At 44.6% G+C, this 22,500-nt stretch overlaps 1 protein-coding gene across 1 annotated transcript in view; it reads left to right on the top strand.

Moving 5' to 3' along the window:
- Nucleotides 1-22,500, top strand: part of mettl1 (methyltransferase 1, tRNA methylguanosine) — a 39,834-nt gene that overhangs the window by 3,543 nt on the left and 13,791 nt on the right. The window contains exons 3-4 of the mRNA XM_077241880.1: nucleotides 7,571-7,755; nucleotides 19,302-19,415. Of these exons, the coding sequence (XP_077097995.1) occupies nucleotides 7,571-7,755; nucleotides 19,302-19,415 (299 nt within the window). The remainder of the gene's footprint in view (nucleotides 1-7,570; nucleotides 7,756-19,301; nucleotides 19,416-22,500) is intronic.

Below are 22,500 nucleotides of genomic sequence, written 5' to 3'. Positions count from 1 at the left end.
AGATAAAGTTAGTTTTGATTGATTCACTTCCATCGCAAAGATCATTAGTTATTAACTTAGCAGCCGCTAACACACACCGTTCTAACAGAAAAAAAAACTTTAATGCGATCCGGCCGCTCATTTGCATAAAACAGTGCCTTGTGGCTCTGAGACTTTTTCATCGCTTCCGCGTCGCCGCGCGAACCGGAATTATCCCGACAAAGTTTATCAGTACAGAGGAAAAGGGAAGGAGGCGTTCACAGCGGAGAGACTAGCGACACTCTGTGTGTGTGTGTGTGTGTGTGTGTGTGTGTGTGTGTGTGTGTGTGTGTGTGTGTGTGTGTGTGTGTGTCCAGGCGCAGGTCCTTCATCAGATCCGGATACGGCCTGGATCCGGCGGACTGCAGTAAACCTCGGGATAAACGGAGAGACTAATATTAGCGTAGACGCCATCCTTCTTATGATATTAGCGTAGACGCCATTCTTCTTATGATGTAACGAGTACATGAGGATTTATGGGATGGGTTCTCTGTTCCGGCTGATTGAATTATAGAAGTCTATAGAGTGTTATGTGAATGCTAGGTCAAAGAGATGTGTGTTTAGTCTAGCTTTGAACTGACAGACTGTGTCTGCTTCCCGGACAATGTTAGGAAGATTGTTCCAGAGTTTTGGTGCTAAATAGGAAAAGGATCTACCGCCAGCAGTCGATTTAGATATCCTAGGTATTATCAACTGGCCAGAGTTTTGAGATCGCAATAGACGTGAAGGACTATAATGCGTTAAGAGCTCGCTCAAGTACTGGGGAGCTAAACCATTTAGTGCTTTGTAAGTAATCAGCAATATTTAAAAATGTATACGATGTTTAATAGGGAGCCAATGCAGTGTTGACAGAACCGGGCTAATATGGTCGTACTTCCTGGTTCTGGTAAGAACTCTAACGGCTGCGTTTTGAACTAGCTGTAGTTTGTTTATTAAGCGTGCAGGGCAACCACCCAGTAGAGCATTACAATAATAATAATAATAACCTTTATTTTCTATAGCGCCTTTAAATGTACATCTCAAAGCGCTGTACAAAAACAATTAAAACAGCAAAGATACAACACACAAAGAAACATAATACACAATAAATAAAAATAACAGAAGAGAATTCCAAAATTTTGGAGCCAATGAAGAGAAAGTCCTATCTGCCATTAATCTCAAATGAGTTAAGGGAACAGTTAAAAGACCAGTTTCCGAAGAACGAAGATGACGTTTTGGAGTATATGGTGTTAAAAGCACCTCTGCCAGTGGCTCGCGGGACATCTAATAACCCGTAGCCTGCTGGAGTAAGTTCATTAAAAATGAACTTTCTGTAAAGCTGCTTTGAGACAATGTGTATTGTGAAAAGCGCTATACAAATAAATTTGAATTGAATTGAATTGAATTAAAAAGACCGTCCGAATGTTTGTGGCATGTTTCCACTATACTTAAAAAGTCAAGTTTTTCTTCCAGAATGATGTCAGATAAAGCCGGCGCTTTATTGTTGACAGAGCGAGCATTAAAACATGCAGACTTCAACAGGCACGGAGACTCCGAAACCTCCCGTAAATGCTCTTTGTATGTTAGCACGGTCAAGTTGTTATGGTTAATCCCAGCAAGTTTACACACAGGCTTTTGGGGTTTACGAAGAAACACAGGGCAGGGAATAGCATCAGCATCAGATGAGCAACATATAACACTGCGCCTTGAGGAGCGATGTAAGTAGCGCTAATGCCGAAATAATCTAGCATCATCACAGTTAGCATAGATGTCGTGTGCTAAATAAAAGTTCCGTTTCAATTTCAACAGTTGGCAAACAGTGTACCTTATTGCCATACGGGAAGAATCCACACTAATAGCAGCCTCGCAGAAGTGTAGGTCCAAAGGAGGGCACCAGTAGAGTTTGTTCCAGCAACAGTCGTTTAAAATTAGCAACAATAGGCCAACAGGTGAAACTAGAACGCACATCGTAATTCAGTAGTTCGAAAAGGTTTTTCTATCTTCAAACTTCTTCAAGCTTCAAATACTCCAAGACCATTGTCTAATATTTGTTAATATAAGGAAAAAAGAAAAAACAAACAAAACAGGAGAGAGGAGCGGCAGCCAAGATGCGCCAGCGTTCCCCCAGTCCTCATCATCCAGCCTTAATGTCTTGAACGCATCTTGAACGACTAACTGTTCTGCATTTGTCATTGAGAGCATATGACGTAATTTAGATATATTTTTTAGATGGAAAAATGCGGTTTTACAGACACTAGACACGTGACTTTCAAATGAAAGATTGGTATCAAAGAGCACACCCAGGTTCCTAACTGACGACGAAGACTTAACAGAGCAGCCATCAAGTGTTAGACGGTATTCTAGGTTATTACGTGTGGAAGTTTTTTGTCCAATAATTAGAATCTCTGTTTTTTCAGAATTAAGTAGTAGGAAATTACTAGTCATCCAATTTTTCATATCAGCTATGCATTCCGATAATTTTGTGAATTGGTAAGTTTCGTCAGAGCGTGAAGAAATATAGAGCTGAGTATCATCAGCATAACAGTGAAAACTAATGCCATGCTTCCTAATGATATCTCCTAATGGTAGCATGTACAGAGTGTGTGTGTGTGTGTGTGTGTGTGTGAGAGAGAGGGTAGCATGTACAGAGTGAAAAGCAGCGGTCCTAGTACTGAGCCTTGTGGTACGCCATACTGAACTTGTGATCGATAAGACATCTCTTCATTTACTGCTACAAACTGATAGCGGTCAGATAAATATGATTTAAACCATGCTAATGCAATTCCACTAATGCCAACATAATTTTCAAGTCTATTTAAGAGAATGTTGTGGTCAATGGTGTCAAATGCAGCACTAAGATCAAGTAACACTAATAGAGAGATACAACCACGATCGGATGATAAGAGCAAATCATTTGAGACTCTAATGAGAGCTGTCTCAGTGCTATGGTGCGGTCTAAATCCTGACGGGAAATCCTCGCAGATATCATTTCTTTCTAAACAGGAACATAGTTTGGAGGATACTGCCTTTTCTAGTATCTTTGACAGAAAAGGTAGATTTGAGATCGGCCTGTAATTGACTAATTCTGTAGGATCAAGTTGGGTTTTTTAACAAGTGGTTTAATCATAGCCAGCTTAACATTTTTTGGTATGTATCCTAGAGACAAAGATGAATTAATGATATTGAGAAGAGGATCTATGACTTCTGGAAGCGTCTCTTTCAGTAGTTTAGTCGGTATAGGGTCTAACATACATGTTGTCGATTTAGATGTTTTAACGAGTTTAGAAAACTCTTCCTCTCCTATAGCAATGAATGACTGTAATGTTTCGTCAGTGAGACTACACTGCACTCCCTGATGTGATGTTGTAGTAGACGGTTGCACAGTTATAATTTTTTCCCTGATATCAATCTTATAAGTGAAGAAGGTCATAAAGTCATTACTGTTGTGCTGCTTGCATTTTTTGTCAGTTTAGCCACTGTTTCAAATAAATACCTAGGATTATGTTTATTTTCTTCTAATAGGGTTGAAAAATAAGCAGATCTAGCAGCTTTTAAAGCCTCTCTGTAAGCAATCGAGCTCTCCTTCCATGAAATCCGAAATACCTCTAGTTTTGTTTTCTTCCTGTTTTGCTCCATTTTTCTGGCTGCTGTCTTAAGGGCCTGTGTGTGTGTGTGCGTGTGTGTGTGTGTGTGTGAGTGTGCGTGTGTGTGTGTGTGTGCGTGTGTGAGAGAGAGAGTGCTCGGTGTACCACGGCGTTGGACTATTTTCTTTAATGTTCTTTAAGCGCAGCGGAGCAACTGTATCTAAAGTGCTGGAAAAGAGAGAGTTAAAAGTTTCTGTCACAATATAGAGTTCTTCTAAGCTATCTGGGATGCTGAGATTATGAAACTGATCTGGAAGATTATTATTAAAGCAATTTTTTGTGGCAGAAGTGATAGGTCTAACATATTTTTAACACAGAGTCGGCTTTGAAGTTTTAAATGAAGTTTACACGAGACTAGATAATGATCTGAGATGTCGTCGCTCTGCTGCAGAATTTCAACAGCATCAACATTGATTCCATGTGATAATATTAGATCTAGAGTATGATTACGACAATGAGTAGGTCCTGACACGTGTTGTCTAACTCCAATAGAGTTAAGAATGTCTTTAAATGCCAATCCCAATGCATCTTTTTCATTATCTACATGTATATTAAAATCACCAACAATTAGGACTTTATCTGCAGCCAATACTAACTCTGATAGAAAGTCAGCAAATTCTTTGATAAAGTCTGTATGGTGCCCTGGTGGCCTGTATACAGTAGCCAGCTTAAAATCTCAAACATGATTTATCATTTGCACTAGATATTGTTACATTGAGCACCAACACTTCAAAAGAATTATATTTGAAACTAGACTTAGTAATTCTGAAAATAATACTATAAATTACAGCAACACCTCCCCCTTTGCCTTTCAGACGAGGTTCATGTTTATAACAGTAATCTTGGGGGGTGCACTCATTTAAAGTAATGTAATCGTCTGGTTTTAGCCAGGTTTCTGTCATACACAGCACATCTAGGTTATAATCTGTAATCATATCATTAACAAGTGTTTTTGAAGAGATCGAATATGCAGCAACCCAAGCTTTATAATTTGTTCATTCGTATTATATCTGTTTTTTATTTGTTGAACATCAATTTTTACTCTTAGATGGGTTTAGGAGTTTTTGTATGTCCTAATTCGGGGAACAGACACAGTCTCTATATGATGATATCTAGGTGAAAGAGCCTCTATGTGATGGGATTTATCTGACCTTGGTGATGCGAGGCCGCTAGCAGACGGTCGGTTTAGCCAGTTTGTCTGCTTCCTGACCTGAGCCCCAGATTGTCATGTTTTATCTCTAAGACTGAGCCAAATTACTAGAGAGAAGAGCAGCACCATCCCAGGAGGGATGAATACCATCTCTTTTCAACAGGTCAGGTTTCCCCCAAAAACTTTTCCAATTTGTCTACGAATTCTATATTATTTTGCGGACACCACTTAGACAGCCAGCCATTGAGTGATGACAATCTACTAACTATCTCATCACTCCTTCGAACAGGAAGAGGTCCAGAGCAAATTTCAGTGCCTGACATCGTACTTGCGAGTTCAAACACCTCTTTAATGTTCATTTTAGTGATCTCCGTCTGGCGAAGTCGAACATCATTAGTGCCGGCGTGAATAAGAATTTTACGATTAGCATTAGCCAGCACTTTTAAATTTGCTTTGATGTCAAGCGCTCTGGCTCCCGGCAAACTTGTGACTATAGTGGCTGGTGTCTCTATTTTCACGTTCCGTGTAATAGAATCGCCAATATCTAGGACACATTCAACAGGATTCTCAGTGGGTGTTTCACTGAGTGGGGAGAATCTGTTTGATGTTGTAATCGGAACGGAAGAGCGGTGTTTTGTCCCGCGACTAAAGCGCCTCACGCTCAACCAGTTGCCCTGCTGCACGGGCTCTACTACAGCCGGAACCGAGCAATGTACAGTGTTCTCGAAGCTAGTCGTATCCAAAGTAGTATCTAAAGCCCTTGCACTCTTATTGTCCTCAATTAAAGTTTGGATGTGTGTATCTAGTTCTGAAATCTTCTCCGTCAGCCTGACTATCTCCCTGCATTATCACATGTACATCCTGTGCTGACAGAGAAGGCTATACTATACATGTTAAAGAAGTGCAAGTGACAATAACAGGAGAAGACATTACTCACCGTTTTTGTTGACTGATTCTACTTTCCTTATTTGCTTGATAGACTCGTAAAAGGCGCGAGAGGAAAAAAAGACGGCAAGCATGGATATGGCAGGTTAACAGGCTAGATACTAGCGTGTTGTGCTAGCGATAATGATTTGGATTAAAACAAGCGACATCAGATTAATGTGTTAGGCAATATTAGACAATATCTAATATATGTTGATGAATAAGTTAAATTTAGCAAATAAGAACAGCAAGGAATGATAGTGAATAGAGATTCAAACAGAAAACTATACAGTGCTTACAGACGCAGACCAGCAGCAAGGCAGACAGGAGCAATCGATCAAACAGGCAAAACATTGAGGCGTATAATGTAAAATCAAACTATGTTGGCTTTCTGAAGGCATAACTATATCCTAATATGTATTAAAATGTATAATTCATCCGGTGACGGCAGATGTCGACGTGAAACTCTTTTCTGAAATCGTGTCCCTCTTTTGGTTTCACTGTACATGTTCAAACTGAACCACAAACACACGTGAAAACACCTTTAGTCATTGCATTCATGATCTAAAAGGACATGATTGGTCACACTGCTTAAACTCCCCCTGTAGTCAATTATTTTGTCCCTTAAATCTCTTCACCAAAATGACATATTTAAATGTTTTTTCCTCGAAATTCTTCGTGCCTTAAAATATCTTGAATGTAACTCGACACCCTTGCCTCATTTAGTATGTGCGGTTCTATGAATATGCAAATGAGCCCCGCCTCCACTCACTCACTCACTCAGAGATCCACTCGTTGACGATCACACGTTGATCTGATTGGTTACAAGGTAGTTTGTGACGTCAGAAACACCAGCGATTTCAAACCGTGTTTTTGAGACTGTCTTTGGTTCACTGCAGTTTTGAGGAGAAAATACTCAGCAATGCTGTCGACTTATGAATTTACACATCGATTGTGTTAAAGCATATTAAAAACACCACATAGACATATAAACAACATTAAAAGCTGGATTTTCACCTCAGGGAGACTTCAATGCCACAACTAACTGATGGTAAATGTAAAGCTTTGAGCAGATCGATGTATAACATCAGCAGAGCTCACAGTTAGTTACTCAGATCTGAGATCTTCAGCTGAATAATGATGGTTGTCTTTCTAGAGCTGCTTTACAGCACAATTCAACTTGCATCATTGATTCTGTTATTTTATTTCTGTGAAGCTGCTTTGAAACCATCTTAAATTATTGAATCATAAAAATGTATTGAAATGTACACTTGAATCATATTTTTGCACAAGAATGAAGCGTTTCCACGGATCTGTAATCGACTCGTCCGCGAGCCTGAGATTATCTGAGCAAAAATTGGTGATGAATTTCCTTCTTCGGTTCAGAGTTTATTAAGTCTCGCCCATTGAACTCGTATGTGTTCGTTTGTGACTGGTAATTAAAACCCTGTCAGGAGCAGGTTAGTAAACCGACCTGTTTTTAACTGTCCTTTCACTGAAATATACTTACCAACCTGTTTGTGTTTCACGTTTATCAGTGAATCTAGCGTTTCAGATTTCTGTAATAATTCTGATTAACATGGTCAACATCCGCTGAACTTATGAGACATTCAGACATGTTTTCTGTAAAGCTATTGACATCGAATCACATCTGTAAAGCTGATTTGTGATGTGGAAAATGCTATACTCATCAACATGTCTTAAAACGTTTAACCTGACATGAAAAAGTTAACTTTGAAAACCTTTACATGGAGGCTATGAAAGCGGTGTGTGAGATGTATTGCACTGATTATTAGTTCATGACTGCATTAACAGATGTGATGTTAAATGCTGTTTTTGAACGTTTGTCTCATAGTTCAGTTATCCGAGCTCTTCCCCGACCGGCTGATCCTGGGTTTGGAGATTCGTGTGAAAGTGTCCGATTACGTGCAGGACCGCATTCGCTCGCTGCGATCGGCAGAACCGGGCCGGTACCAGAACATCTCCTGCCTGCGCAGCAACGCCATGAAGTACTTGCCCAACTTCTTCACCAAGGGACAGGTAGTGTGTGTGTGTGTGTGTGTGTGTGTGTGTGTGTGTGTGTGTGTGTGTGTGTGTGTGTGTGTGTGTGGAACAGCGACACAGTCTCCAGATCAGCACTGGTGTGTGTGTGTGTGTGTGTGTGTGTGTGTGTGTGTGTGTGTGTGTGTGTGTTGAACAGCGACACCGTCTCCAGATCAGCACTGCTGTGTGTGTGTGTGTGTGTGGAACAGGGACACCGTCTCCAGATCAGCACTGCTGTGTGTGTGTGTTTGGGGAACAGCGACACTGTCTCCAGATCAGCACTACTGTGCGTGTGTGTGTGTGTGTGTGTGTGTGTGTGTGTGTGTGTGTGGAACAGCGACACTGTCTCCAGATCAGCACTGCTGTGTGTGTGTGTGTGTGTGTGTGATGTTCATTTAGTTGAACCTGACCAAGAGATCCAATGAAAAACAATATCTGACATGTAGAACATTCTTAAATAAAATTGCAGGTTTTGCTGATCAACTCGATGAAAAACACCCATCATTACATGTGGCTTTTTACCCAACAATCATAAACATGCACACTATCTTCATCGTGAGGGTGTTGATGGGGATTCGGCGCTCAGAGTCGTGTGTTACGAGGCTGGAGATGTTCTTCTCGCTCTCTTAACGTAATTATACAACTGAAAACAAGGTCCCAATTTGACAAATTTTTGTAGATTTGTTACAGAACTTAATATTGGTTTAATATCTGAAACAATAAATTCATATAACATATTGCCATTTGCCAATTTAAGTTAGAGGTTATTCAATTTATGATGATTTAAGAACTTTCTTCTTGGGTTTTAAGAATCTTGTCAAAAAATAGTTTTAGGATGATAAAATATTAACTTTATTCTTAAGTTCGAAAATAAGAACAAAATGGCTGTTAAGATGAATTTTATTCTTAAGAAAGTCTGTTGAATCTGTCTCCTGAACAGCTTGTCTGGGTTTACTTAGCATTAATGATTGGATGAACACTCATCCCGATGAAGAAAAGGTGTAATCGTAGTCGCTGGGTCACAGCAGCGGTTCCTTTGCGTCGTCCTGATTGAAACTGGCCCACTGGAAAAGTTTGACACAAGTTCTCAATTTCTCTGAAGAGTTTTATTACCTCATCAATGCTCTGAATCAACAGTCTGTATTAAAATACAGGTAAACCTCCTTCTGTGTTCTTCTGCCTCTGGCTTTATAAAAGCAAAAGCTCTTCTGTGTGAACTTCCCCTTCATTCACTCGCTCTGTACAACTCTGAACGAAGCGCTCATCTACTACTGCTTTTATCACAGACTGCATCACTAAATGAGACACTAAATACGCACTGAAGTCCTGATTTATAATGGAGACTTCTGAGTGAATCCCTGTCCCTGAAGACGTTCTGGTGCTCTCGCTCTGCCTCAGCTTGTCTTCTGTGCGGTGCAACAGGAATAATCCAGAAACACACTCTAAGGCATAGACTCGTATACTTCAAGGACCGATACTGAAGCGGAAATGTTTTATAATGTCTAGTGCAGAGAGGTCTTTGAAACCAGCGAAACTCCTTTCAGGACAACAGCGTGTGAAGTCTGGGCACAAAAGAGACCCCGAACCAACTCTTTAAGAAACGTTTACGGGTCTTAATTTAAAGTAACTTTTGTCAAATCATGTGAAAACAAAGATTGCATTTGCAAAAACTTTGCACATGCATTTTAAACTAGGATTTTCCCTTTTCTTTAGTTTGGAAAGTTCTCTCTGATTCGGCATTTCTGTCGTCTCCAGTTTGAGCTGATTCTGATGTAAATCTCACTCTCATCCAAGCCTGATGCTCTTGTTTGGGGAATTCCTGCTTCTGTGATGGACTGAGTGTGTTTGAGTAAATTAATAGATGGGAAAGGTCTAAAACACCTGTGTAGACGTCAGTACAGTAGTAGATGAAATCAGTGACTTTAAAGGGTTAGTTCACCCAAAAATGAAAATGATGTCATTAATGACTCACCCTCATGTCGCTCCGAGCCCGTAAGACCTCCGTTCATCTTCGGAACACAGTTTAAGATATTTTAGATTCAGTCCGAGAGTTTTTTGTCCCTCCATTGAAAATCTATTTGCGGTATACTGTCCTTGTCCAGAAAGGCAATAAAGACATCATCAAAGTAGTCCATGTGACATCAATGGGTTAGTTAGAATGTTTTGAAGCATCGGAAATACATTTTGTTCCAAAAATAACAAAAACGACGACTTTATTCAGCATTGTATTCTCTTCCGGTTCTGTTGTGGATCCGCGTTCATGAGTCCGCTGACGTAAGACGAGCTGACGTGTGTCTGGTGCGCCCGAGCTTCGTTTACAGTCTGAGGGAGACGCACGCTGTAAACAAAACAATCTTTGCAAACATGTCTAAGGATTTCGACACGGGAAGACTTGCATTTTTTTTTAACCAGACATATTTATTTGAACCCGAATACACGGATGCACCAGATAACACGTCAGCAGCGTCTTACGTCAGCAGCGTCACTGGCCTTGTGAACGCGGATTGACAACAGAACCGGAAGAGAATACAATGCTGAATAAAGTCATCGTTTTTGTCATTTTTGGAACAAAATGTATTTTCGATGCTTCAAAAAATTCTTACTAACCCACTGATGTCACGTGGACTACTTTGATGATGTCTTCATTTCCTTTCTGGACAAGGACAGTATACCGCACATACATGTTCAATGGAGGGACCGAAAGCTCTCGGACTAAATCTAAAATATCTTAAACTGTGTCCCGAAGATGAACGGAGGTCTTACGGGCTTGGAGCCACATGAGGGTGAGTCATTAATAACATAATTTTCATTTTTGGGTGAACTAACCCTTTAAGTGAACATCTGTTCTTTTTGAACAGCCAAATCGGCACTCTCTTATTTGATCATATTAATCAAACTTTCTTCCACCATCTTAGCAATCATCTACTCTATTCATTCTGTTGACTCCACTGTTGTTGAATGAGATGTTCAGTGTCCTTAAAATACTTTGTACCATCTATTTCTAACCGTAAAGATTAATTTAGTAGAAAATGCTAAGTTTATGCTAAGTTATTATGAATCAGGTTTATATTCACACTGTAAAAAAATATTTTTCAAAGTTGTAAATAAAGAGAAGATTATAGAAGTATACCTTAAGGCCAGTTGTTCCTGCGGTGACAGACACACACTGCAGTACTTCACTCGACGCACAGATTCAACATGTTCAGTCGGCGAAAACACAACACACACTGATCTGATAAACCCGACGGTGTCAGTTTCCGTCTGTCTGTGCCTTTACAAGAAACACTATTTCAGTCTTTCTACCTAAGAATTTTACATTTAATTCAGTGTTTTTCCTCTAGTTTCTGTGATTATTTCTGAGTGAAATTTTTTCTAAAGTAAACAAATGCTGATTTTTCAGTTTCCAGCCAGTAGCGTGCAGAAACGGCGGCTCAGATTCATCAGCTGATTCTGCCCTCCATTGCTACGAGCCGAGATCTACGAGCCGAGATCTACGAGCCGAGATCTACGAGCCGAGATCTACGAGCCGAGATCTACGAGCCGAGATCTACGAGCCGAGATCTACGAGCCGAGATCTACGAGCCGAGATCTACGAGCCGAGATCTGAGAGCCGAGGTCTACTAAGAGCCGAGGTCTACTAAGAGCCGAGGTCTACTAAGAGCCGAGGTCTACTAAGAGCCGAGATCGACTGTGATGTGATCACTTCATTAAACATGACTGACTCGCCAACGCAGTTCTTTACTCCACTGCATCCCACACTTTACTCCACACCATCCCACGCTTTACTCCACAGCATCCCACGCTTTACTGCACTGCATCCCACGCTTTACTCCACTGCATCCCACGCTTTACTCCACACCATCCCACGCTTTACACCACTGCATCCCACGCTTTACTCCACACCATCCCATGCTTTACTCCACACCATCCCACGCTTTACTCCACTGCATCCCACGCTTTACTCCACTGCATCCCACGCTTTACTCCACTGCATCCCACGCTTTACTGCACTGCATCCCACGCGTTACTCCACTGCATCCCACGCTTTACTCCACACCATCCCACGCTAAACTCCACTGCATCCCACGCTTTACACCACTGCATCCCACGCTTTACACCACTGCATCCCACGCTTTACTCCACAGCATCCCACGCTTTACTGCACTGCATCCCACGCTTTACTCCACTGCATCCCACGCTTTACTCCACACCATCCCACGCTTTACACCACTGCATCCCACGCTTTACTCCACACCATCCCATGCTTTACTCCACACCATCCCACGCTTTACTCCACTGCATCCCACGCTTTACTCCACTGCATCCCACGCTTTACTCCACTGCATCCCACGCTTTACTGCACTGCATCCCACGCTTTACTCCACTGCATCCCACGCTTTACTGCACTGCACCCCACGCTTTACTCCACTGCATCCCACGCTTTACTCCACTGCATCCCACGCTTTACTCCACTGCATCCCACGCTTTACTCCACACCATCCCACGCTTTACTCCACACCATCCCACGCTTTACTCCACACCATCCCACGCTTTACTCCACTGCATCCCACGCTTTACTCCACTGCATCCCACGCTTTACTGCACTGCATCCCACGCTTTACTCCACTGCATCCCACGCTTTACTCCACTGCATCCCACGCTTTACTCCACTGCATCCCACGCTTTACTCCACACCATCCCACGCTTTACTCCACACCATCCCACGCTTTACTCCACACCATCCCACGCTTTACTCCACTGCATCCCACGCTTTACTCCACTGCATCCCACGCTTTACTCCACTGCATCCCACGCTTTACTGCACTGCATCCCACGCTTTACTCCACTGCATCCCACGCTTTACTCCACTGCATCCCACGCTTTACTGCACTGCATCCCACGCGTTACTCCACTGCATCCCACGCTTTACACCACTGCATCCCACGCTTTACTCCACTGCATCCCACGCTTTACTGCACTGCATCCCACGCGTTACTCCACTGCATCCCACGCGTTACTCCACTGCATCCCACGCGTTACTCCACTGCATCCCACGCGTTACTCCACACCATCCCACGCTTTACTCCACACCATCCCACGCTTTACTCCACAGCATCCCACGCTTTACTCCACTGCATCCCACGCTTTACTCCACTGCATCCCACGCTTAATACCACTGCATCCCACGCTTAATACCACTGCATCCCACGCTTTACTCCACACCATCCTACGCTTTACTCCACTGCATCCCACGCTTTACTCCACTGCATCCCACGCTTTACACCACAGCATCCCACGCTTTACACCACTGTATCCCACGCTTTACTCCACTGCATCCCACGCTTTACTGCACTGCATCCCACGCGTTACTCCACTGCATCCCACGCTTTACACCACTGCATCCCACGCTTTACACCACTGCATCCCACGCTTTACTCCACTGCATCCCACGCTTTACTCCACTGCATCCCACGCTTTACTCCACTGCATCCCACGCTTTACTGCACTGCATCCCACGCGTTACTCCACTGCATCCCACGCGTTACTCCACTGCATCCCACGCGTTACTCCACTGCATCCCACGCGTTACTCCACTGCATCCCACGCGTTACTCCACTGCATCCCACGCTTTACTCCACAGCATCCCATGCTTTACTCCACTGCATCCCACGCTTTACTCCACACCATCCCACGCTTTACTCCACACCATCCCACGCTTTACTCCACACCATCCCACGCTTTACTCCACTGCATCCCACGCTTTACTCCACTGCATCCCACGCTTTACTGCACTGCATCCCACGCGTTACTCCACTGCATCCCACGCGTTACTCCACTGCATCCCACGCGTTACTCCACTGCATCCCACGCTTTACTCCACTGCATCCCACGCTTTACTCCACAGCATCCCACGCTTTACTCCACTGCATCCCACGCTTTACTCCACTGCATCCCACGCTTTACTCCACTGCATCCCACGCTTGCATCCCACGCTTTACACCACTGCATCCCACGCTTTACTCCACTGCATCCCACGCTTTACTCCACACCATCCCACGCTTTACTCCACACCATCCCACGCTTTACTCCACACCATCCCACGCTTTACTCCACTGCATCCCACGCTTTACTCCACTGCATCCCACGCTTTACTCCACTGCATCCCACGCTTTACTGCACTGCATCCCACGCTTTACTCCACTGCATCCCACGCTTTACTCCACTGCATCCCACGCTTTACTGCACTGCATCCCACGCGTTACTCCACTGCATCCCACGCTTTACACCACTGCATCCCACGCTTTACTCCACTGCATCCCACGCTTTACTGCACTGCATCCCACGCGTTACTCCACTGCATCCCACGCGTTACTCCACTGCATCCCACGCGTTACTCCACTGCATCCCACGCGTTACTCCACACCATCCCACGCTTTACTCCACACCATCCCACGCTTTACTCCACAGCATCCCACGCTTTACTCCACTGCATCCCACGCTTTACTCCACTGCATCCCACGCTTAATACCACTGCATCCCACGCTTAATACCACTGCATCCCACGCTTTACTCCACACCATCCTACGCTTTACTCCACTGCATCCCACGCTTTACTCCACTGCATCCCACGCTTTACACCACAGCATCCCACGCTTTACACCACTGTATCCCACGCTTTACTCCACTGCATCCCACGCTTTACTGCACTGCATCCCACGCGTTACTCCACTGCATCCCACGCTTTACACCACTGCATCCCACGCTTTACACCACTGCATCCCACGCTTTACTCCACTGCATCCCACGCTTTACTCCACTGCATCCCACGCTTTACTGCACTGCATCCCACGCGTTACTCCACTGCATCCCACGCGTTACTCCACTGCATCCCACGCGTTACTCCACTGCATCCCACGCGTTACTCCACTGCATCCCACGCGTTACTCCACTGCATCCCACGCTTTACTCCACTGCATCCCACGCTTTACTCCACAGCATCCCACGCTTTACTCCACTGCATCCCACGCTTTACTCCACTGCATCCCACGCTTTACTCCACTGCATCCCACGCTTGCATCCCACGCTTTACACCACTGCATCCCACGCTTTACTCCACTGCATCCCACGCTTTACACCACTGCATCCCACGCTTTACTCCACTGCATCCCACGCTTTACTCCACTGCATCCCACGCTTTACACCACTGCATACCACGCTTTACTCCACTGCATACCACGCTTTACTCCACTGCATCCCACGCTTTACTCCACTGCATCCCACGCTTTACTCCACTGCATCCCACGCTTTACACCACTGCATCCCACGCTTTACTCCACTGCATCCCACGCTTTACTCCACTGCATCCCACGCTTTACTCCACTGCATCCCACGCTTTACTCCACAGCATCCCACGCTTTACTCCACAGCATCCCACGCTTTACACCACTGCATCCCACGCTTTACTCCACTGCATCCCACGCTTTACTCCACTGCATCCCACGCTTTACACCACTGCATCCCACGCTTTACACCACTGCATCCCACGCTTTACACCACTGCATCCCACGCTTTACTCCACACCATCCCACGCTATACACCACACCATCCCACGCTTTACTCCACTGCATCCCACGCTTTACTACACTGCATCCCACGCTTTACTCCACTGCATCCCACGCTTTACTCCACTGCATCCCACGCTTTACTGCACTGCATCCCACGCGTTACTCCACTGCATCCCACGCTTTACTCCACACCATCCCACGCTTTACTCCACTGCATCCCACGCTTTACTCCACTGCATCCCACGCTTTACTCCACTGCATCCCACGCTTTACTCCACTGCATCCCACGCTTTACTCCACTGCATTCCACGCTTTACTCCACTGCATCCCACGCTTTACACCACTGCATCCCACGCTTTACACCACTGCATCCCACGCTTTACTCCACACCATCCCACGCTTTACTCCACACCATCCCACGCTTTACTCCACTGCATCCCACGCTTTACTCCACTGCATCCCACGCTTTACTCCACTGCATCCCACGCTTTACTCCACTGCATCCCACGCTTTACTCCACTGCATCCCACGCTTTACTCCACAGCATCCCACGCTTTACACCACAGCATCCCACGCTTTACACCACGCCATCCCACGCTTTACACCACGCCATCCCACGCTTTACACCACTGCATCCCACGCTTTACACCACTGCATCCCACGCTTTACTCCACTGCATCCCACGCTTTACACCACTGCATCCCACGCTTTACACCACTGCATCCCACGCTTTACACCACTGCATCCCACGCTTTACACCACTGCATCCCACGCTTTACTCCACAGCATCCCACGCTTTACTCCACAGCATCCCACGCTTTACTCCACAGCATCCCACGCTTTACTCCACTGCATCCCACGCTTTACTCCACTGCATCCCACGCTTTACTCCACTGCATCCCACGCTTTACTCCACTGCATCCCACGCTTTACACCACTGCATCCCACGCTTTACTCCACAGCATCCCACGCTTTACTCCACAGCATCCCACGCTTTACTCCACAGCATCCCACGCTTTACTCCACAGCATCCCACGCTTTACACCACTGCATCCCACGCTTTACTCCACTGCATCCCAGGCTTTACACCACTGCATCCCACGCTTTACACCACTGCATCCCACGCTTTACACCACTGCATCCCACGCTTTACACCACGGCATCCCACGCTTTACACCACTGCACCCTAGCTTTACTCCACTGCACGCCACGCTTTACTCCACTGCATCCCACGCTTTACTCCACTGCATCCCACGCTTTACTCCACTGCATCCCACGCTTTACTCCACAGCATCCCACGCTTTACACCACTGCATCCCACGCTTTACTCCACTGCACCCCACGCTTTACACCACTGCATCCCACGCTTTACTCCACTGCATCCCACGCTTTACTCCACTGCATCCCACGCTTTACACCACTGCACCCCACGCTTTACTCCACTGCATCCCACGCTTTACTCCACTGCATCCCACGCTTTACTCCACTGCATCCCACGCTTTACGTTGCACTTGGTGAAACCCATTACATTAATCTCTACACTCTGTTCTTGAGCTAATTTGAGGGCCATAGATGTTTGATGGTCTGTAGCTATTGACTCTGTAGAAAGTTGGTGTCTTCTGCGCACCGTAAGCCTCAGCATGCACTGACCCGCTCTGGGAAGTTGTTGTTCCCAATCGCTTCCACTATTATAATACCACTAACAGTTGACCGTGGAATATTTAGTGAGGAAATTTCACGAATGTACTTATTTCATTGGAGGCAAACGATCACGGTCCCACGCTTGAGTTCGCTGAGCTCCTGAGAGCGACCCATTCTTTCACAGATGTGTGTAGAAGCGTCTGCATGCCTAGTGCTTGATTTATACAACTGTGGCCATGGAAGAGATTGGAACACCTGAATTCAATGATTTAGAGGGGTGTGCTAATAATTTGTGCAATATACTGTATAAATGCCCAACAGTCATGCCAATAAAGCTCTGATTATTCTGCCCCACAGGAATTTTTACTGGGAGTTCACTTTATGGGAATGTTTTATTTTTATTTTTATATAGGTTTAATAGGCATAATAATAATAGTAATAATAATAAAGACACGATCAGTGATTGGATTTAGAAGGCTGTGAGATGGGATGGATAAAATTGTTTTCTTGTTGGTCTGTTATTTTGTTACATATTCTTTCATCATTTATTGATGATAAACTTAATTCACATGCTGTCTATGGGTGACATCACGTGCAAGATAACAGGCATATGTTAATATAATCATTTCTTAAGCGCTTTTTCTTAATTAAAAATAATAATAATAATTCTTATTATTATTATAGGCCTATCTATATCCATCAAACTTGCATTTTGAAACCCATTTTCAAAAGTTTGGATTTTCAGGCCACCAAAACGCTGTTGTCGTGTAAATGAACAGCCAAAACACATAAAAAGTCTTCTGTTTTTAGTTGAAAACGGTGTTGTGTAAACGGCCTCTAAAACTTGATTAAAAAAACAGGATAGGTTGACTAAATATGTGTATACAGGAGCAGCAGGCGCTATTGTTCTTCCACATGTGCTGCGTTTGCAGTGCGCAACTGATCTACGGCTGTACCACAACAATCACAATATTTATTCTCTCTTTTTTTATTTCAAATCAATATTTTTAGCCTACATCCATTATGTCGCGTTGTTGAGGTACTGTGTAGATCTCTGCTCTGCTGTTATGCACGCACGCTCTTGGAGCGCATTGCCGGACCGCATCCGCGTGCGGTGTGAGCGCTAACCTATTAAAGGTGCTCAAAGCGATGTCACGCGTTTTTTAGGCCAAAACATTTTTTGTCACATACAACAAACATCTCCTCACTATCCGCTAGCTGCCTGTCCCCTGAACACACTGTAAAAAAAACACGGTCTCTGCAGACACCCCGGGCTCCACAAACGGCAACAAAAACAAACTGGGCTAACCCGCACCACGAAACATAACAAACTGTTCCAGCCAATAACCGATAAGAAGGGTTTGGGGGGTTAGTGCGCGGATGAGGAGGAGGGAGGGTCTAGCTAGCCTTCGTTTTGTTTGACAATACTTTAAACGTCAACAAGAAGTGATGTCACCCGACCTCGCTTAGAGCACCTTTAACATGGGTGCGGGGGAAAATACGCACCACATACGCACTGCGAACGTGTGAACCAGGCGTTAGCATAAACGACAACAAACCAAAGTTAAGTCTGACACAGAGAAAGGGATTCGTCTTTGGGAGAAAAAGAAATGACGTTTGGAAAAACTTTCAATTAATGTGTGTTAGGCTACTTCTAACATGTTTGGTTGGTAAAATAAATATGTTGTAAATTCAAATCAGAGCGTCTTCTGTGTCTGGAATGGATGTTTTCTTGAGTCTATAAGGTAACAATAATAAGATAACTATAATAAGATAATATTTTTTGAAATGGGTTTGAAATTTCGTCTATACTACTAGGTAGGCTACTTATACTATATTGACTGGGTTAAATAGAATTGCATTACTAAAAAGAGACTAAAATACCTAGAGACTCTATTAGACTAGAATGTGTTTCGTCGACTAAAACTAGACTAGACTAAAAAGAGTATGAACGTGACTAAAACTAATAAAAACTAAAATGACAGCTTGACACAAAGACTAAACTAAAATTAAAACAGGCTGCCAAAAACAACACTACTCCAGAGCACAAGGTGGCGCTGCGATCCGCTGAAGTGTTGCAGTAATTCAGCTTATTCGTTTATGACTTCTACAGCAACGAGCTCATTTAACATGACAAAAGGATCCACACAGTTTCTTCTCGAGCACAGCGCTGTAGACAAGGTTCCTTGACTTTAACCATTTTAAATGGAGAAGTTTTTAGTTTTAAGAAACTACACTTTCAAAATTTCTGAATTGCAAACTATCACTATTACTGCCATAGAATATGATACTGTACAATTCCACAAATCACAGGTAACATATGCTTGTTTTTTGCAGCTCAGTAAGATGTTCTTTCTCTTTCCGGATCCACACTTCAAGAAAACCAAACACAAGTGGCGCATCATTAGCCCTACGCTACTGGCGGAGTACGCGTACACACTCCGGGTCGGGGTAAGAGCGCTTTACTCTTTATGAGCCGTTCAAAACAAACCAATGCATGATGTTCAGTGCAAGAGCTTTAATTGATATCACATTTATCAACAGTTCAACTCTTCCAGCTTTAGGAGACGCCGTATAGTATTTGGTGTGTGTATGAGTGTGTGTATGAGTGTGTGTATGAGTGTGTGTATGAGTGTGTGTATGAGTGTGTGTGTGTGTGTGTGTATGAGTGTGTGTGTGTGTATGAGTGTGTGTATGAGTGTGTGTATGAGTGTGTGTATGAGTGTGTGTATGAGTGTGTGTATGAGTGTGTGTATGAGTGTGTGTGTGTATGAGTGTGTGTATGAGTGTGTGTGTATGAGTGTGTGTATGAGTGTGTGTATGAGTGTGTGTATGAGTGTGTGTATGAGTGTGTGTATGAGTGTGTGTATGAGTGTGTGTATGAGTGTGTGTATGAGTGTGTGTATGAGTGTGTGTATGAGTGTGTGTATGAGTGTGTGTATGAGTGTGTGTATGAGTGTGTGTATGAGTGTGTGTATGAGTGTGTGTATGAGTGTGTGTATGAGTGCGTGTATGAGAGTGTGTGTATGAGTGCGTGTATGAGAGTGTGTGTATGAGTGCGTGTGTATGAGTGCGTGTGTATGAGTGCGTGTGTATGAGTGCGTGTGTGAGTGCGTGTGTATGAGTGCGTGTATGAGTGCGTGTATGAGTGCGTGTATGAGTGCGTGTATGAGTGCGTGTATGAGTGCGTGTATGAGTGCGTGTGTATGAGTGTGTGTATGAGTGTGTGTATGAGTGCGTGTATGAGTGCGTGTATGAGTACGTGTATGAGTGCGTGTGTATGAGTGCGTGTGTATGAGTGCGTGTATGAGTGCGTGTATGAGTGTGTGTATGAGTGCGTGTGTATGAGTGTGTGTATGAGTGTGTGTATGAGTGCGTGTATGAGTGCGTGTATGAGTGCGTGTATGAGTGCGTGTATGAGTGCGTGTATGAGTGCGTGTATGAGTGCGTGTATGAGTGCGTGTATGAGTGCGTGTATGAGTGCGTGTGTATGAGTGCGTGTGTATGAGTGCGTGTATGAGTGCGTGTATGAGTGTGTGTATGAGTGTGTGTATGAGTGCGTGTGTATGAGTGTGTGTATGAGTGCGTGTGTATGAGTGCGTGTGTATGAGTGCGTGTATGAGTGCGTGTATGAGTGCGTGTATGAGTGCGTGTATGAGTGCGTGTATGAGTGCGTGTGTATGAGTGCGTGTGTATGAGTGCGTGTATGAGTGTGTGTATGAGTGTGTGTATGAGTGCGTGTGTATGAGTGTGTGTATGAGTGCGTGTGTATGAGTGCGTGTATGAGTGTGTGTATGAGTGCGTGTATGAGTGCGTGTATGAGTGCGTGTATGAGTGCGTGTGTATGAGTGCGTGTGTATGAGTGCGTGTATGAGTGCGTGTATGAGTGTGTGTATGAGTGCGTGTGTATGAGTGTGTGTATGAGTGCGTGTGTATGAGTGTGTGTATGAGTGTGTGTATGAGTGCGTGTATGAGTGCGTGTATGAGTGCGTGTATGAGTGCGTGTATGAGTGCGTGTATGAGTGCGTGTGTATGAGTGCGTGTGTATGAGTGTGTGTATGAGTGCGTGTATGAGTGCGTGTATGAGTGCGTGTGTATGAGTGCGTGTGTATGAGTGCGTGTGTATGAGTGCGTGTATGAGTGCGTGTATGAGTGTGTGTATGAGTGCGTGTGTATGAGTGTGTGTATGAGTGTGTGTATGAGTGCGTGTATGAGTGCGTGTATGAGTGCGTGTATGAGTGCGTGTATGAGTGCGTGTATGAGTGCGTGTATGAGTGCGTGTATGAGTGCGTGTATGAGTGCGTGTATGAGTGCGTGTATGAGTGCGTGTGTATGAGTGCGTGTGTATGAGTGCGTGTATGAGTGCGTGTATGAGTGCGTGTATGAGTGCGTGTATGAGTGTGTGTATGAGTGCGTGTGTATGAGTGTGTGTATGAGTGTGTGTATGAGTGCGTGTATGAGTGCGTGTATGAGTGCGTGTATGAGTGCGTGTATGAGTGCGTGTATGAGTGCGTGTGTATGAGTGCGTGTGTATGAGTGTGTGTATGAGTGTGTGTATGAGTGCGTGTATGAGTGTGTGTATGAGTGCGTGTATGAGTGCGTGTATGAGTGCGTGTGTATGAGTGCGTGTGTATGAGTGCGTGTGTATGAGTGCGTGTATGAGTGCGTGTGTATGAGTGCGTGTATGAGTGCGTGTATGAGTGCGTGTATGAGTGTGTGTATGAGTGTGTGTATGAGTGCGTGTGTATGAGTGTGTGTATGAGTGCGTGTGTATGAGTGCGTGTGTATGAGTGCGTGTATGAGTGCGTGTATGAGTGCGTGTATGAGTGCGTGTATGAGTGCGTGTATGAGTGCGTGTGTATGAGTGCGTGTGTATGAGTGCGTGTATGAGTGTGTGTATGAGTGTGTGTATGAGTGTGTGTATGAGTGCGTGTGTATGAGTGTGTGTATGAGTGCGTGTGTATGAGTGCGTGTATGAGTGTGTGTATGAGTGCGTGTATGAGTGCGTGTATGAGTGCGTGTATGAGTGCGTGTGTATGAGTGCGTGTGTATGAGTGCGTGTATGAGTGTGTGTATGAGTGTGTGTATGAGTGTGTGTATGAGTGCGTGTGTATGAGTGTGTGTATGAGTGCGTGTGTATGAGTGTGTGTATGAGTGTGTGTATGAGTGCGTGTATGAGTGCGTGTATGAGTGCGTGTATGAGTGCGTGTATGAGTGCGTGTATGAGTGCGTGTGTATGAGTGCGTGTGTATGAGTGTGTGTATGAGTGCGTGTATGAGTGCGTGTATGAGTGCGTGTGTATGAGTGCGTGTGTATGAGTGCGTGTGTATGAGTGCGTGTATGAGTGCGTGTATGAGTGTGTGTATGAGTGCGTGTGTATGAGTGTGTGTATGAGTGTGTGTATGAGTGCGTGTATGAGTGCGTGTATGAGTGCGTGTATGAGTGCGTGTATGAGTGCGTGTATGAGTGCGTGTATGAGTGCGTGTATGAGTGCGTGTATGAGTGCGTGTATGAGTGCGTGTATGAGTGCGTGTGT

The sequence above is a fragment of the Siphateles boraxobius genome, unplaced genomic scaffold (genome assembly GCF_051911475.1).
Source record: "Siphateles boraxobius isolate OS27281-9 unplaced genomic scaffold, OSU_SipBor_1 241, whole genome shotgun sequence".
In the NCBI taxonomy this organism is placed as follows: Eukaryota; Metazoa; Chordata; class Actinopteri; order Cypriniformes; family Leuciscidae; genus Siphateles; species Siphateles boraxobius.
This window is presented reverse-complemented; position numbering and strand designations above follow the sequence as displayed.